The sequence below is a fragment of the Phodopus roborovskii genome, unplaced genomic scaffold (assembly GCF_943737965.1).
Source record: "Phodopus roborovskii unplaced genomic scaffold, PHOROB, whole genome shotgun sequence".
Lineage (NCBI taxonomy): Eukaryota > Metazoa > Chordata > Mammalia > Rodentia > Cricetidae > Phodopus > Phodopus roborovskii.
Window position 1 is genome coordinate 40,226,899 of NW_026126480.1, and position 18,783 is coordinate 40,245,681.

The 18,783-nt window shown below is 44.6% G+C and overlaps 1 protein-coding gene across 1 annotated transcript in view; it reads right to left on the reverse strand.

Moving 5' to 3' along the window:
- Window positions 1–1,058: 1,058 nt before the first annotated feature.
- The window catches only part of Cpxm2 (carboxypeptidase X, M14 family member 2), a 101,177-nt gene continuing 83,452 nt past the window's right edge, over window positions 1,059–18,783 (reverse strand). Inside the window, exons 8-14 of the mRNA XM_051193183.1 lie at window positions 18,461–18,584; window positions 16,508–16,704; window positions 14,891–15,070; window positions 11,823–12,120; window positions 7,005–7,144; window positions 5,499–5,598; window positions 1,059–1,832 (exon numbers count right to left, since the gene is read on the reverse strand). Of these exons, the coding sequence (XP_051049140.1) occupies window positions 1,579–1,832; window positions 5,499–5,598; window positions 7,005–7,144; window positions 11,823–12,120; window positions 14,891–15,070; window positions 16,508–16,704; window positions 18,461–18,584 (1,293 nt within the window). The 3' untranslated portion in view covers window positions 1,059–1,578. The remainder of the gene's footprint in view (window positions 1,833–5,498; window positions 5,599–7,004; window positions 7,145–11,822; window positions 12,121–14,890; window positions 15,071–16,507; window positions 16,705–18,460; window positions 18,585–18,783) is intronic.

Here is an 18,783-nt window from a genome sequence, read left to right on the forward strand (position 1 = left end):
TGTCTAAGCATGTCTATCCCAGGAAGAAACAGAGGACATACAGTTGTCAGCAGCAGGAGCTCAGGTATATGGAGGCTCAGGGAGCCCATCCTGAATAGTCACCCCTTCTAAGGTGGCTGGACTCAGAGAGGGAGTTTGGTGTTGGAACCATCCTGGCAAGAATGAAGACACTTGTCAGACTATTGAAATAATAGTCCCCAAGGGACTGAGATTTCCCTAGGAATCTTTTGCTAGTGTGAGTCAGACAAGGAATTCCCTTAGGAAGAGATTTTACAAAGTTCTGACCACCTTACAAAGACAGACTGGAGTGGCTGCACCTTGCCAGGACTCTCTGTGCTAGCCTCTTGCCCTCTATTTAAACAGACCCAGAGATGACATTGGGGGGTGAGGGTCCCAAGACTCTTTGTTCTTCTCCCTAGTAAGGTCACATTGAATGATTCTTCCTGTCTTTGCTTTTCACCATTACTTGTCTTTTTCCTGGAGTGTTGAGGACAAGTGGCAGAACCCAGATGTTTGAGGCTGCCAGAGCTGAGTGTGACCCTAACGACTGTAGTCACAGAGGCATTGGGTACTGCATACCCACCTGGAAAAACCACATGAGAGGATCTTACCATTTGCTTTATTTTTTATTTTTCATTCTCCCCAGGTCAACCAGGCAGCAGGACGAACAGAGATGAGACATACTGTTCCCTCACACAATCATTCAAAAACTTCTTCCAAACTGATGTGTTCCAGATAATTCTAAGATCTCTTTCTTTTTTTCAGAAGATGATGCTTGACGGGAAAGATGTGCCCTTCCATCATACCCCTCCTCCTGATGGGGGCCAACTTAGAGCTCTCATATGGGGGAGACAGAGAAACTTCAAGCTTTTTCCCAGGACACCCAGGCTGACTGCTCTGGCCTCCTTTGCAAGCCTGGCCCCATGGCTCTCCTCACCCCATGGCTAAAAGCCCCTCAGGTCTACAGCCCAGCAGCCACTCTTGGATGTGTTCCACTTCTGTCCCCTCTTAGGAAGACAAGCTTTGTTGGAAAAGAGAACAGAGCTGACTCAGGACTTACTTGGTAATAAATGTCTCTATTGTCAATGGAAAGCCGAGTGTGTCTATAGCAGCTTGGACTGTCCCCTGGGGCCAGAGGGGATGGATTTTCTTAGGCTGCCTAAGAGCATCTCAAATGATAACATCTGGGACAAAGGGTTCCCTGGGTGCTGCAATGTCAACTGTGCCATTTGTAAATGCACTGGTGAACTTGGATGTCACGCGAACGGGGGAAGCCCGGTTTTCCTTCCCAGACAGCCAGTGGGCATGTGCCTTTTTCAGGTTGGCTTGCTCAATTCCCTCACTCGCAACAGCCTTTCTCTGCTTTCTCTGTCCAAGGTATTTGGATAAATGAGAACAAAGGAAAGAAAACACCCTAAGCTGCCAGCTCTCTCCTTTGGGACCAGCCATGCTATGCAGGCATGCTCCTGGGTGTCTCTTGAATTACAGACAAAACAACAGTAAGAGCCTGCTACAGAGTTACTACTGGAGTGAATTTCATTTGCACAGTCTGGGGTATGTCTCAAGTGTCCAAGAAGGTCACCCACGCTGCCGCCTTTTTCGTCCTCGCAGTTTCAGGCGCCTGGCGGGAAGGCTGACAGGCTGCTTCCCAAATGTCTGCATGATTTCTCGTATCCTAGCCAGGTTTGTCTTGCTGAGTGTGAAGTCACACCGAGTGGCCCCCATGTCGTAGCCAACCATGCAGTTTTTGGTTGAAGTGATAAAGCCCTCTGCCTTTGCAGTGACCACGTATTCGCCAGGGTTCAGTAGGCGCCAGTAATCCCCATCGCTGGCTGGGAAAAGAAAGCAGGGGACCTCAGAACAGATCTGTTCTAGCACAAGTATTCCCGGCCCTGTTGCATGACCAGCCCAGCAGAGAGGGCCTTGAGTTCCCATGATCAAGTGCTTACAGTGCTAGAGAAGCCAAGATGCTTTTTTCTTTGGCAGCTGCCTTAATGTTTCAACAGGAAGGGGCAGAGGGTATAGGTTTTCCCCACAGTTCAAGAGCAGAGTTGAAGATGAGATCTCCAACAGTTTTTCCTCTGTGACAACACAGGGCATTTGTTATAAATGTGAACTCACAAACATAATGCCCTTGCCACAAAATGGCATCTTGCAAAGTCAGCAGCTAACAGCTTCCTGCCTTCCCTTTGCATAGCTGGAATACAGAGGGATTGTTTCTAAAAGGGAAGGCTTCTCGGCTTCTAACACATTCAGGGACAGACTGCCCAGGAGATGGCCCTGGTGCTTGCACATGACTCCAGCCCTCATTCTGTGGCCAAGGACAGAGAAACTTGGGGGATTCAGGAGCAGTGACACAGGGACTCAAAGCAGGGTAGGGACTCAACAAGGCAGGGAAAGGCCCATGAAAACTAGCAAGCTGCAGGCAGGGTTGAGGAGGAGCCCTGATACCCAGTTCCACCACTGGTCACTTAGCCAGTGGGTTCCTTCCTTAGCTTCCTATGCGTCAGAACAGCCTTAGTCAATGGTGGACTCTGGGGCTTAACTAATTCTCCATTGAGACCAACTAAGCTCACTTTCTCATGTGGTCACGCATGCTGGCTTCTTATCCACCCATTTCCTTTCACCCATTTGACAAACCTAGCCACACTCAAAGGAATGATTCTGAGATTCAATTACAGATGGATTACATCCTAAGACATGGGCTCTAAAGGATGTCATTCATATCTTCACACAGAAGCTATGACAAGAGCAGGGAGCCACTTCCACTTTCAAAGATACTGTCTTTTAGAAGGAAAGTTGAGAGGGTGGAGGATATGCAAAGGACACAACTTACTCAACATGGCTCAAGGAACTCAAGGATGCAGAGATGCTTAAAAAGAGAATTCCATGCTAGGCTGACTGACCAACATTACACCTGAGACGGCTGCCAAAACATCTCTATCTACATACCTACCTATGTATGTACTGAACCCATATCTTCTCTGCATGCCAGACAGATCAGCTCAGTGGTAGAGCTGTACCCCCAAAGCTATGAAGAGTCTCTTATTGGTAGAAAGACACAGGTAAGAGCTTAGGACCTTAGGGAATGCTTGCTCTCTCTCTCTGTCTCTCTGTCTCTCTCTCTCCCTCCCTCCCTCCCTCTCTCTCTCTCTCTCTCTCTCTCTCTCTCTCTTTGTGTGTGTGTGTGTGTGTGTGTGTATGTATGTGTATGTACATATAGAGGCCAGAGGTTGAATCCAGAAGACCCTTGATTGCTATTCACTTTGTTTAGTGAGTTGTGGTCTCTTGCTGCAGCTGGAGCTTACTAGTTTGGCTTACCCCAGGGATCTCCTGTCTCTTATTCCTGAGCATTAGGATTATAGGGGACTCTGCTAAACTAGTCCAGAATTTACATGGATGCTGGGACTCAGACTCTGGTCCCAATGCTTGTGTGGCAAGTGTCTTATTCACTGAATCATCTCTGCCCCTTTCTTGACTCTGAAGAGACACTTTATGATTCTGTTCTTTCCCTTTCACATAGAACCCCCTGTTCTTCTAAGAGCTAGTCTGTATTCATCCCTTAGTGAAGGAACCCTTCCTTACCTTTATTTGACTTTCTCTGCATCTTCCTGTTGCATTTCTTTCTTGAAACTAGTTGTCATCTATAATATTTTTATTCTCCCTAACAATTAATTGCAGGTCTCCTCCACCAGAAAGCATACTTAGTGGTCAGGGACATTTTTGCTGCTTGTAGCGGTAGTTCCTGTCACACACTCAGTGCCCAGTAAGCCAAGCTAAAGGCAAGAAGGAAACAATGCAATCATGTCCACTTCACAAAGTCAGAACATGTAATTGAGAAGTTTCCACTTCTGAAACATGGATTGGCCTTGTTTTCCCTCTGCCTGGCAGATCTCTCAGAAGCTCATGGACAATGCTTTCCATCTTGTACCTGGGGCTCTTGTTATTTCTACTTCTTCCCTAATGACACTTGCCTTACAACTACACACTGCAGGACACAGAGGGAGCCACACATTGAGTTCTGCCCCATTGAATAATAGAACTAATATTCTAGAGTCAACAATCCACGCAAGGTTAAAACTGTGGATGCTGCTTGTCACTTATGCAGTGAAAGGGGCATCCCAAGCCTAGTGAGTGTTCATTCATTAGCTGCTCAAATTGGTGTCTTCTAAGTAATGAACAGCAAATAAAATTTTAAGCCAAATGTGCTTTCAAAAAATTTTTTTCCATTTCTTTTCTTTCCTTTTGTGGTAATATTCAAGACAGGGTTTCTTTGTGTAGCTCTTGCTGTCCTGGAACTCACTCTGTAGATCAGGCTGCCCTTGAACTCACAGAGAACTGTCTGCCTCTGTCTCCTGAGTGTTTGGATTAAAGGCATGTGCCACCACTGTCTGGCTAAAAAATCTCTTTCTAGCTCCCTGTCTGTAGAACTCTGCTTAATGCCTGTTTACATTATGCAAACTTTCCCTGAAATGAAACTTGTCGGATCATATAAACCTCAGACAAAAATCAAGGCAGAGTCAGCACTTCTGGGGAGCATGGAAGGATGCTCATATAATGCCGTGTGTAGAATATGGAAAGCATCTTCCCAGAGCACAGGCTGGGAAATTATTTATAGAAGGGAGTGAAGGGGATGAGATGCATTTCCCATTAGCTCCTCCAAACTGCTTGATTACAGGGTTTGCAATTCAGAGACCATTAAGCAAAGCATTCTCATCTAGGCTCAGAGTGCCCCAGGGCCTTTTTACCTCCCACTGTGTAGAGCCTCTGTGTTTTCCTACATTGCCCATGAGGCACTAAATAGCATAAGGAATGGTCAGGGCTCCTTTAAGAAGTACTCTCTGAAAGAAACATTTAAGCAATATTTAAAACACAGGTATTACATAGAACTAGAAGAAATGGTCCCATCTTTCATTCATAAAGATCATATCATCCTGCTTCATCTCTGGAAAATAATGGTCCATGTCTATGGATGGTTGGATGGATGGATGGATGGATGGGTGGGTGGGAGGGTGGGTGGGTGGATGGATGGATATATGGATGGATATATGGGTGTTCATAAGGGGCTACCCGGTACAAATTTCCTTGTGATACTGGGTGAAACCTTACAGACAATGGCTGTAGTATCTAGGGTCAAGTGGTAGGAATCCTACAGAATGAAGTACTTGGTATCACACATTGGTCCCTAACTTCTCCAAAGCTCCCATTGCAACTAGAGTTTTAATAGTTGCTCCAAAATCTCCTAGGGAAGGAGCCAGGAGAAGCCAGGAAGCCCAAGCTGAAAAACCCTGTTTGCAGAGGTCTTTTGGGAAGTTGGGAGAAGAGGTTGATTAAGTCCTGAATAAGAAGTTTCTATATGAGTGCCCTGTGCTAACCAGTTGTGCCTCCTGCACTCTGATGAATAAGTTTCTGGAATTCCAATCAAGATTGAAATGCAAGCAGCACACTGCAAGGAGCAGGTATTCTTACTGAAGCAGTTCATGCATATTTGCAGATACCTGTCCGGATGTCATGGTTAACACCTTCCACAGAGATGATGGCATTTGGGACCCCTTTTCCATGTAAATCTCTCACTATGCCTTTGATGCCCCGATGAACCTGCAGCAAATATGAGACACAGTGAGTCACCAGCCAGCTCTAGACATCAACAACACAAGGAAGAAGACAGTGCAGGCAACATCAGCCCAGCCCTCACCAAGAACATTCCAAGTATCACATCTAGCTCAATATCCACCCGGCTCTGCATGGACTTGGTAAAATGTTTTTGCAGCCCATGAGCCAGAAAGTGTCTTACTGGAATTAAAATTCTCCAGAGCCAAAAACATATTAGGGTCTGAGGGTTTCCTTAATATACACCCACTAGGGCTAGGTATGTAATACAGATATAGAATGCCGGTCTAGCAAGCGCAAGCATGAGGTCCCGGGTTCCAGCCCTAAGCAATGAAAAAATAAAGCAAAATTTCTCTGGAAACTAGGATCTAATTTTACTTTTAATTAATTTATTTTATTTTGAGACAGGGTCTCATCATGTAGCTCCAGCTGGCCTGGAATTTGCTATAGAAACTCAATGGCCTTGAACTCAAGGCATCCTCCTGCTTCTGCCTCCCAAGTGCTGGGATAAAAGGCTTGCACTACCAGCTTGAAAAGTAATTTAATTTTTATCAAGCATGCTTACTTGGGATTTCCTGGGTTCCACTGACTTAATATCATAGGAGTTAGAGACAGAGGAACCAGAAGCCATCAAAAAATGACTGCTTGGAAAGCTAGGAAGTGGTAGTGCATGCCAGCACTCAGGAGGCAGAGGCAGGCAGAACTCTGTGAATTCAAGGCTAGCCTGGCCTACAGAATAAGTTCTAGGACAGTCAGGGTTATTACACAGAAAAATCTTGTGTTGAAACCCCCCCAGAAAATTGTAAAAAAGGAAAAGACTGCTTTGTCTAGAGCCCATCTACTAACTATGTCATACAACACATACCATAACCACGTCATACAGTACACACCATAACCGTGTCATATAACACGCACCAGCTAGTGCCTCAGCCTCCCTGTCTGTAGGGTAATGCAGACAATAGCTCAGCAACCTCCCAATAATAGCCTGGCATGTTATCTACAGAGGCAACTTTGGCTAATTCAGATTACAGTGGTTCAAAACCACTGTTTCCATCGTCAAGGCCTTCCTTCCTTTCCTTATACAAAGGAAACGGAGCCTTTCCCATGAGGTTCTAGGGCTGAAGCAGAAGATGGACTCACAGCTTCCTGAGAGGAAGAAACTGGCTCCTACCCTCTGTGCCAGAAACTCTCCTAGGACCCTTGCAGGGCAGGCTTGGCTGTAAGATCCAGATGCCAGCCACAGTTATCTGTGCAGGGGTGCAGGCATGGCTCCGGAAAGCTGGTACCCAAGCATTGGCAGCAAGCACCATCTGACCCTCTCATGATTGTGATTCTCATACCCACAACCCATTTCTTTACTAGTTCCTCTCCTCCCAGCCACACGCCCAGCATACCTGTTCCATGAACACAATCAGAGACTCCCGGTTATTCTCCCATTCTTCAGGCAGCTCACTCTCATGAGGGTATTTATCACAGCCCACATAGATGGACAGCTCAAAGCAGTTTGTGTGGAGGTAGCTGAAATCATTCAGACCTAGCAAGCCAACCAGACATTTTAACTCACTTAGGTGTTAAGTTGCATGGAGAGGTGGCAAGAATGTTAGAACATTTGAGGTCTTCAACTGAACAGGGAGGCAATAAAAATTTACAATAGATAAACACAGCAAAGCAAATGTGCCTGGAAAGGCATCATTAATTACCACAATGGATTAAGTCTTTAATTCACTGTATTTGGCAGCTGTATGGGTCTCAGATGAGAGCTTGAATATTTCCCTGTTTCAATTCATTAAGACAGCTATCTGAGCCATAACCTCTGTCCTGTCTCATGGTCTTCTCTGTGTATCTGTCTTGATATGCCTCTCCTGGGCATGTCCATAAACTGTGTCCTACAGGTCACTGCATCCTCCCCACAAGCTTGGCCATAGCTCAGTCTCACAAATAAGACAAGTGATCACAATCAGCAAATCTCTGATCAAGGATCTGTGTGTCTACAAAAGGCCATGGTCTAGGTTGGAGCCATTGATCTTGTCTCCAACAGTGTGGTTGGCAGCTTTCTGGCTATACCTCCCATCCAGTGAGCCCCAAAGCAGCAGACCTGCATTTCTGATGTGCAAATGGGAAGCAGTCAGGCTGGAGTATGGCTGTCCCCATATGAGCTCCCTGGGTTACTGTTACCTAAGGCCACATCCTGGCTTAAAGCAGACACTCGGTACCATGGGCTGTGAAGCCAGAAGTCCCCAGGTGTGTGTATCCTGTAAAACCTTGTGGGAGCATCCTTCCTGATTGCCCAACTTTTGCTACCCCAGGCATTTCTTATGTCAATAGCTTGACTCTACAGTCCTCTCTATTTGCTTTTTCCTCTTTGGATCCATTTAAGGACACTTCTCACTGATGCAGGGCATATCTGGGTACAGAGATAGCACATCTCCAGGCCCTCCAGTCTTCAAAGATTGTCTTCCCAATAAAGTAATAGTCATAGGTGAAAAGCAGTTACAAAACAAATGTATTCTTTGGGAGGGTGGTCTTTCTCAAGTCACTACACTACCCAGTATTTGTAAAACAAATGAATGAATACTGTGAGGGTCGCATAGCTAGCTTAGCTCTCTCCACTTGATTCCAGACTCAAGGCGCTTGAATTGAAGCAACTGTGACCTCTCAGGATAAAGCAAGGAAGAGCAAGCCAGGAACAAAAGCGACACGATGGGACTGTATTCAGGGAGTCTTTTACAAGGATAGGCCAGGCCAGCTCCAGGGCATTTCAGTTGAAACCTACAATGAGGAATTACTGAGGGTGTCTGGGACCTATGGCAGCAGAGACAATACTTAGCCCAGGTATTGACTCTTAGAAGGGATGGACTTCCTTTGAGCATAAAGGTGTCATTAACCTCACATTCTTAGGTTCTGCTAGTACTAAAATTATTGTGATAATTGTGGGTCTTTTTTTTTTCTTTTTCTAGGAAGTATCTTTGAAATACTAGGAGACTATGACATTGTGGAAGCCTAAGACATGCTGGTAAAATAATGAGAAATTTCAGCCTGGAGTAGCTTGGGTCCATCCATCTGTTATTGATATCCCACCCTTCAAATGAGGCCTTGCTCAGAGTGTTCCACACACAGGACTGTGAAAGATGGCTTCCTGTCCAAAGCACCTGTGGACCAGGATCTGCCACAGAGCCAAACCTTCAGTCCTGGCAAAGAGGCATCCTTTGCAACAATCTGTGTGACTGAAGTCAATCCTATTGCCCATGGCACCCACCCTCTTTGTGACTGACAGTGCAGTTAAGAAGTGAGTGCCCCAAGTAACTTTGGAGTTCAAAAGCACAGGCTGGATACTTTGAAATGCACCAAGCCTGGCTCATAACTACCTCCCCCCCACACACACACACTCACTGATGCTTGCTGTGAGGGATAATGAATGAGGAGAAAGAGCAGAGCAGAGAGACTGAGAGGAGGGGAGGAAACTAGCGATCAGGTTTCTTTAACCTACTAAGAGAAGAATCTGCAGAGTCCATCATAGAAGAATGACGGAAAAAGACTCAAACTAGCACACGTGGCTTTGCCACAAAGTTCCAGAAATAAGAGCAAGCAGAATTGGGTAAGTGAAAACATCCAATGCTGCCTACACCAGCATGCGGCGACCTGCTTTCCATGATGTCACTATTGACTGGACACTGCAACAGTGTCTGTTGCAACTTAGTCACAGTAGAAATAAATAAATAATAGATTTTATTTAGAGATTCTTGTAGGTATAGCTCTAAGATTAAACTTGAATTAAAAATGCTTTTTATCAATAGAAAATGTCCCCCCAAACCAGTGTTTCGTTTGTAACGTTCACAGTGCAAAGTCATTGCAGAGAAAGAATTACCTCCACTCAGATTGTTGTCAAGACAAAAATGGCATCCTTTCTGATATGTTTTGTAGTGACTATGGGAACAATTATTTCTGTTTTTGTTTTCTTTTCCAAAAGAAGAACATACTTGAAAAGTATGTGAAGACTGAATTTATAGTAAAGTAACATACTAATGAAATTAACTAGTATGTGGAATGGAGAACAGGAGAGGCTCAGAACATCATAGGCTCTTCTAGTTTCTTTTGAAGTTGCTGTGGTAAAATATTCTTATAAAAGGCAACTGGGAAGGCACTATCTGGATTATAATTCCAAGTCACAGTTCAACAGAGTCTGGAGGCTGGAGTGATTAGTCACATCCACAATCAAGGTCAGAGAAATAAATGCATATGCATGCATATCTACTTACTTGGCTATCTATGCTCAGCTCAAACTTCTCCACTTTTATTTAGTTCTGAGACATCTACCGAGGGGATGGTGCAGCCTACAGTGGGCTGGGCCTTCCACATCCATTAACAATCCATCCCCCAAACACGTCCATAGGCCAGTCCAACATAGACAACCCCTACATTGCTCTCCTCTCAGGTGACTCTAAGTTGTGTCAAGTTGACAATTAGAGCTATTACACAGGGATTTCATGGTAAGCATGCCTTATAGAGGGGAGGCCACTAGGGATGGCACCTTAGGCTGAGTGTTTCTGATCAGTCAGACATGAATTACATCTACAGACAATGTCTGTGTGATCCTACTGCATCTTAGAGGGAAATATCACCACCACATTTTCTTGCCCAAATTTCCTAATAGAAAAGTATAGGGATTCAGAGAAAAATTATTCAGGGTCACACATTATCAAATCCAGATTTGAACTATTGAACATGAAAGATTTTTCATTTCCATTGCTGCCTTAACAGTCCCCACAATATCAAGAACAGAACTGATTTGCATTATGCTGGGACTTTTGACCCTTGCAAATGACCTTAGGGAACATGCTATTCTTGTCCTTTGCAAATCTTGACATATGAACCATGGGACTCTTTGATTGCTGCCAAGTGATTTGGGAGTCTCTTGAGGAAGCTTCTCCAGGTCCATGTGCAGGCTTTGACATATGTCATTGGTGACACTGGGTGGCTAAGCAATAGACAGCACATGTATGTTACTATTTCCACCACATGGAGACCTCAGGGCACAATAACTCAGTCACATCACACCTGAGCCAAGATGCAGGCTCAGAGTCTTGGAGAGCCCCACAGATCCCAGTGACACTGAGCAAAGATCCCACAGCTTTGGCACCAGTGTGCTCAGCCATTTTCTCCCATCTGTAGTCCTGTGAATCTGAGTATATCAGTGGCTAAGGGTAAGACCTAACAAAATCCAGCTCTACTAGTTTCTTGATTGGGCAGAGTTCCAGCCATCTCCAGGCACTCTCGTTCATAAAATATGAGTAAGCCCCACCTAGCTCTGAGAAGACCACAAGGGTAAAGGCTAGTCTTTGGGGGAATGCTGAGTGCTGATGCATTGGAAGCCACTGATGACAGAAGATGATGAGAGGGAGTGTGACAGCTAATCTTGGTTGTCAATTTCACTACATCTGGAGTCATCTAAAACCCAAACATCTGGGCACACCTGTGATGGATTTTCTCTACTGGATCATTTGCAGTGGGAAGACCCTCTGTGAAGCTGGTCCACATGTTCTGATGGTATCCCACATAAAATGACATAGAAGAAGGAAGCTTTTGATTTTTGCCTGCTTGCCCTCACTCTCGCTGGCAAGTTCATCTATCCTGATGCTGAAGCATTCCTCCACTGGTATTAGAACCTACTTTTTCAGGATTTAACACAGACTGAAGACCAGCAGCTCTCTGGGTATTCCCTGGATTCCAGTACCAGATTGGGACTGAACAAATACCAGATACTTGTCCTTTATGTCAAGAGAAAGAGCTATTCATATTACAGCCTGTAAATCATTCTAATAAAGGTGTGTGTATGTGTGTGTGTGTGTTCATTCATTTTATAGGGAGTATGGAGGAGGGGCCTAGGGGTTAACACTGAACTAAAACCTATGATTGTTAATATTACCAACTTGACAGGACCTACAACCTAAGAGACATACCCTTGGCCATGTCTTTGAGGGATTATCTAGGCTGGGTTAGTTAATGTGAGAAGACCTAACTGTGGACATCACCATGTCATAGACTGGGTTATTGGACTGAACAAGAAGGAAAAAGATAACTGAAAAACAGTATCCATCTCTCTCTACTTCTTGACTATGGATGTAATGTAACCATGCCTCACATTCCTGCCATAATGGACTGCACCCACAACTGCGAGTCAACATACTCTCTAGACTGGCAGATCTAAGACTTACTTCCAGCCACCGTGTGCCAGGAAGCCCCATTGACAGTGCCATCCTCCTTTTGAAAGTCTTCTGTGTGGCACACTCGCCTCCTGGCATCTGTCATGAGGCGGTGAGTGGAGGCATAGGAGTACGCTAGCCAGCGGAACACGTGATCATCAGGTGTTGGGGTGTGCTCCTGTGTCTTCCACAGGGACCGCACCATGTCATAGGGGTATGCCACCACTAGCTCACCCCCCTGTAGGTTGCCTCCCAGCACAAAGGGGATCTTCTCCATCCAGGCAATGACAGCTCTCGTCTCCATGGCCACCTGGATGTATACAAATTTAACAAAGAGAAGGAAATTGCTTCACTGCCCTAGCTTTCAAAAAAGGGAAATGCTTAAAAATCAGGAATTTTATGGGATAATCTTAGCAACATTCAGAATCTTAAACTGGACTTTTTAAAGAAGCAATGGATAAAAAGGGGGAAGGCCATGGAAATGTCCAGTTTCCACAGCAGGATATTCTAGTAAATACTGCAGGGGTTAGAGGAATATTATTCTGTGAAGCCAGTGAACTCCTGACTTTGGAGTGTTCACCCACAACTACAGACAGCACGAGAAAGACACACAACCAGTAGCATGTCTCCAGATGACAGGCACACAGCCCCAAACCCACAACCCCAAATAACACCAGGCCTCTAGCTGAGACATCAGCTGACTTTTCCTGTAAAGGGTCAGATGGTGAATATTTGGGGCTTTGTGGGCCAGGCAGGTTCTGTCACAGCTACCCAACTATGTTCCCATAGCAAAGAAACACCATGGGCAAAATGCTAATGCATGCCAATTGAAGCCACTTAGAAAAGCAGGCCTGTGTGGGCTGTAGTTTGTGGACGGCTGCTCTTTCTAGTCTAAGTCAGTCTTTAAGTCACTCTCGGTTTCCATAAAATGGAAAAGGATGTATACACATCACAGGAATACGGCCCTGGCTCCCAGAGGCAGTAAATGTAGCTGTTCATGAACAGCCAAGGGTGACGGGAGGAAGCAGGCAAGACGGGGAAGAAGAGGAAATAATGGAGGGCAGCCTGTTAAAAGAGATATAAAATTACTTAAAAGCAATAGGAAGGAATGGGCTTCATTTGAATCAAGAGTTAAGCAATGGGGAGGGGTAAAGTGGATGAAAGAAATGAATGGGGGTGAGGGCAGTTCACTGGTTAGCATAAGAAACTAAATGGGGCCAGGCAGTGGTAGCTTACGCCTTTAATCATAGCACTCAAGAGGCAGAGGCAGATCTCTGTCAGGCCAGCCAGGTCTACAAAATGAGTTCCAGGATTACTTGTTACACAGAGAAACAGTGTCTCAAAATTAATTAATTAAAAGAAACAAAAATGAGAACGCTGACCAGATACCTTGAAATATCAAGCAGGGGAACTTATTTGGGGCTAAGTAGTACTGTATGGGTAAAATTGATTGCCACACAAGCCTGATGACTGGAGTTCAATTCTCAGAACTCATTTAAAATCCAGATGTGGTAACATGCATCTGTGACCAGCCTACAGAAAGATGGGAGGCACTGGCCAGTTAGCCTGGGTATGCCAGCGCAGTACAAACAGCAAGAAGATCCGGTCTGAGCAAAGTGGAAGTTGAGAACTGATTCCTGAAAGTTGTTATCCGATCCCCATAGGTGTGCCATGGCATGCATACACCCATACTTACACATGTACTGGAGCTTACACAGAGGAAAGATAAACATGCAATAGAAACTGCTTATTTCAATATAAGGATAGTAATATCTGTGGATTTAAAAGACAGCTCCCTGGAGTTTAGAGATGTTCACAAATGAAACGACATCATGTCTGCTTTGGTAAAAGGGAGGAGGGTTGCTTGGCGGAGGAAGTATGAGTTGGCACATGTCAGCACCGACATGAGCACTTGTGAGCCTGTACATCTTCCTTTACTTTTGGACATTTGACTTTTTCTGGGGGGAAGTTATAAAAGAGGAAAATGGCAATGTCAACAGATCAAATTAAAAGGTTGGCATGGTTTAAAATGGACGTAGAAATCAAGTCAGATTATAATGTATTACTGATTGTCACGCAAAGATAATTTCAGTAAGACAGAGTTGATGACAGCAGAGGAATGCTGGGAGCCACTTGCTGTGCAGGCAAAAATGCTAACTCAGGGCACAATGTGCTTGCTGGGCTCCATTAAACTTGATCTGGTGTTTAAGCACACCATAGGCCCTGAGTCAGGGTAATTATGGAATACACCTCATTGCACAGAATCAATACTGTTCCGTGCTGTGAAGCCAAGACCCAAGCTTCAGTAGCAGTTGCCATACACCTGGGTGATTTTAGCCCCCCCCCCACACCCCATTGCTTCCCATCCTAAATGAGATGGCTCCATTTTCCCTGTCTTGCTTGAACTGCACATGAAGATATAAAATTTACTGTTTGATTTTACTTATCTTTTCTCTCTCTCTCCCCCACCCCCAGGTTGCGCTCCTAAGGTTCATTCTTGGTTTTGATGTATGCTATTGCTCAGTGTTTCCCTCTTTACTATAAAGTGACAGTTTATCTACATATGTGATAATGGACATTAAGCAGTCAGCCTTTCACTGTAAGAAGCCATGTGCTTTGAATTCTCTGGTACTATGTTCTGGTACACACATCACCAAAAGTGAAATGGCCACATGTCTCCAGAACTCCATCTTGCATCCATCATCAGAAGGGGCACTGTTTATACACCTAGCAATTAGCAAAAGCCAAAGATAATTTCATGGGAATATAATTGACATGGATGAGGGTAATGAGAGTAACAAATTCATGCATCCTATGGTTGGTTATTTTGTTTCTTTACAACTCTGTAGTTATAAAGAAACTCTATCAAATGACTCTGCAAAGAATTTCCACAATACCAGCTTGAAAGGTATTTATGACCTAGGACTATTCCTTACTGCTGGAGAAAACAAGAAAGGAAAAATATTCTTGTCTTGGTCTTCTATGCCACACCCTCTGCAGTTACCAGCAGGCATCCTTTGGTCCTCCTCCATCCTATAAATGAGAGTTTTTTGTTTGTTTGTTTGTTTGTTTTCACTCACTGTGGCATTTTCAGACAGATACCACTCAGGGATGGCAATGTAGTGGTTGGGAACTTTCCTTGGGGCGTTCTGCCGGTCCTCTGCCTCCCAGAGCAGTGTATTTAAATCCGGAAAGTTGTTGTTGATATCAATCCCATCATGGGTCCAGCGTCCCAGGGACCAGCCTCCCAGCTCGGAGCCCTGGAGAAGATTTAGAATGTAAAGAGCTCTCAGACTGCAGGAGAATCAGTGGTGTGCGATGTGTCTGTGTCTTCTGTGTGCATCTCCAAATCTCTGCATGCACTTGGCCCAGAAAAGACATCATAAGAGAATATAGAAAAATCTGCTATTGGAATCTGATAAGTCACAGATGAAACAGCCACCTCACTCCAAAGATGGACACCCAGAGGACCACTCATGTCATATGACCAAGCTCAAAAGCTTGAGAGCTCGCCTCAGACCTCTCCCTTACCCCTCCTTGCACTGCTCATCTGAACCTCTAAAAAGGAAGAAACCTGGAACCAGAGCATTGAAGTATCACTTACTATCAATGCAATGCCCATGTGTCCCCTGCCTTGCCTGGAATCCTGGCTTTAGAGTTAGTGTTGTGTGCATGGCCATATCAACCTAAATGTGCCCATCTTGTCTGATCTTAGAGGCTACACATGATAGGGCCTGGTTAGTACTTGAATAGGAGTTATTATTATGATTATCAAGTATTTGTGCCCAAACCAACAAACACAACTAAATGTTGCACTTTAAGTTTGCATTTGACAGGCACCTCTACTTAGATGGTGCTCTATTTTATCCCAGTTATTGTGAAATCTCGTTATTGACTCATGACACGATTTAATTATATACATATATATTTATATACACATATCTGTGGCACATACTAATTCCATATGTAATTAGAACACAAAATATAAGCAATATCTCAGAATAATCAAAACAGTTATTATTAGGGGACAAGTGAGAATATTAAAGGTAATAACGAAAGCTAGCACATGCTCAAAAGTTCTCAGCCAACCCGAGGTGCTACTGCCACCAGGTATGTAACAATGGCATTACTCATGTGGACACTCTCCAGCTTGTGGACATATACCTCTTTCAGGGCCACCATCAGTTTCAATTTCTGCTTTGCATCCCTTAGAAACCTTGGAGATTGGAAGAAACAATCAGAAAGAAGGCTAAACCATTTCTGCAAGCAAAGACTACAGATCAAGGCTCCCATCTTCAGCAAAGAAGGCAAAAGTGGCTAGGGAGACGGCTCAGTTGGGAAAGCACTAACTGAGCAAGCATGAATTTAGATCCTTAGTACCCAAGCAAAGAGCTGGGTGTAGAGATAGATACATCCCTAGCATATGATGGCCTAATGGTCTAGCTGAATCAGTAAGGTTCAAGTTCAGCGAGAGACCCTGTCCCAAGAACTAAAGTGGGGGAAGCTATTGAGAAAGATACACAACACCAACCTCAGGGCCTCCTCGTGCACATATACACACATGTACATGCACACGTATACCTACACACATATCAAAAACGAGAGAGAGAGAGAATAAGATTCCTGTGAGCTGGGCTAAGCACACGCTGCAATTGGGACATCACACTGGTCTCAGATGGGGACCAGAATACACTTACTCCTTCATAGGCTTTCTCATAGCCATCAGGATTGAGGGAGGGTAGAATGTGGATCCGAGTCTCTTCCACCAAGCGGACAATGCGCATGTTCTGTGCCAAGTACTCCTGGCAGAGAAATTGCAGCAGCAGCAGCAGCAGTTCACGGCCTAGTACCTCGTTGCCATGGGCCCCTGCGATGTAGTGGAACTCAGGCTCACCTTGACAGAGACAGAGAGACACAGGCTTCTGCAGGCGTCCACAGGGGGGGACTGGCAAGGTTTGGAATGATACAAACACCTCAGCCATATGTTTTCTTCCTTTCAAACAAGTCTCCAAAATTATATTGGGTTAATTATTTTAAACTCAAATAGTCAAGCATATAAGAAAGCCTGAGCAACTAGAGCCATAGGGTATACATTCTTACTTAGCATGGACAGACCAAATATCTCAGAACTTGTAATTACAAGCTAAACACAAAGCACAGCCATTGCTTTTCTCTGCTGTGGTGCAGTTTTTTCTTGGGGAATTTCTTACTATGTTTTACAGAGAGCCAAAGATAAATGAATATAGGAAGAAAATAGTATTAAAGGACACTAGTTTGGTTAATGATCTAAATATTTTTCTCTTCCAAAACTACTTAGCTTCTTCATGAGAGGTGCTATGGATTTGTGTGTGTGTGTGTGTGTGTGTGTGTGTGTGTGTGTGTGTGTGTGTGTGTGTGTATGTGTCTAAAATTCATGTTCAAGTCAAAACCCTGTGATGGTATGAAAGGTGGGGCCTTTAGAAGGGGATGAGGTATTGGTGTCCTCTGAGAGTGTAGCCTTCCACCTCCTTTATCATGCAAAGGTAAGCAGAGAACAGGCCATCACAGGCCGGACTCCTGGTGAGCTAGCCTCTTGCTCTTGAACTTCCCAGGCTCCACAACTTGAGAAATAAATTCCTGTTGTTTATAAATGATGCAGTCTTGGCTGTTTTGTTATAGCAGCTGAACAGACTCAGAATATCCTTGCCTAGAAGAGCTGATCACACTTCATTTCCTTCCCCTGTCAAGCTGCTCTGTGTGAGGAAACATGATTTTATCCACAGCTAAGGATAAAATTTACCCCCATGAAGAAGCTCCTGAGATGAACTCCTGAGAAGGGAGACATGGAGGAATGATGAAGTTAGACACCTCTTTTGCACCTTGTCTTTTGCACATAAACTTCAGTGGCTTTTGAGAGCCTGGCCAGTTTTACCAACAAGAAGACTGGAGGCCACAGGGCTTGCAGGGACGAGGAGTAGTGATGACTAACTAGGGACCAGCTAAAGGCAGGTGGCATTTAAAGACAACATAGACACTCTTTTACATAGCCAGCTGAACCAAGCTCGTGGAAATTCATGAACTCTGGACAAACGACTGGGAAGCCTCCATGGGACAGAGCTAGGAGATATGGGAGACAGTTGTGAAGCTTGGGCTATCTGAGGGGGTCTCTGGCAGTAGGACTAGGATCTATCCCTGATGCATGAGCTGGCTTGTCGAAGCCCATTCCCCATGAGGGGATGCCATGCTCACCCTTAACACAGCGTGTGAGGGAGGGGTTCAGTCCTGCCCCAACTTAATGTGCCAGACTTTGTCCACCAGCCATGAAAGCCCTTGCCGGATGGGAGGAGTGGATAGGGGATGGGTTTGAAGAGAGGTGTGGACAATAGGAGGAGGGATGGGAGGAAGAACTTTGGTTAGAATATAAAATAAAATAAAAAAATAAATAAATTTAATAAAAATCAAAAATAAAAGGCAGCTGAGAAAGAAGATAAGCAAATCTCTCCCATGGCCTCTGCTTTACTTCCTGTCTCTGATTCCTGCTTGAGCTCCTCCCTGCTTTCCCTCAATGGTGAACTATTACCTGAAACCAAGACAGACCCTTTCCTTCTAAGCTACTTTTGGTTATAAGTGTTTATTAGAGCAATATAAAACAAAGACAGAAGTCTTCTCACCAACTTCATGCTCCCCGGGATGGTCAGATATCTCTACAGCATACAATTTCAGGCCCTGGTAGCTTTTGCCAATGTTGTAAATTCTGGTGATATTGGGGCACATTTCATTCACAACCTTCATCAACTGAAAGACAAGGTAAATGAACGGTTTGGAATTGTGATAGCTGCATGCAAAAAAGAAAAAAGAAAATCAGTGCTCCCCAAAAGACAGTTATTTCCACAGGCTCCCACTTTAGCATCCCTCTCCATCACAGCCCTGGGCTATACCTCTGTCTAAAACGCCCTCTCTGATCCCCTGTTTCCCAAGATAACACCCACTTTTC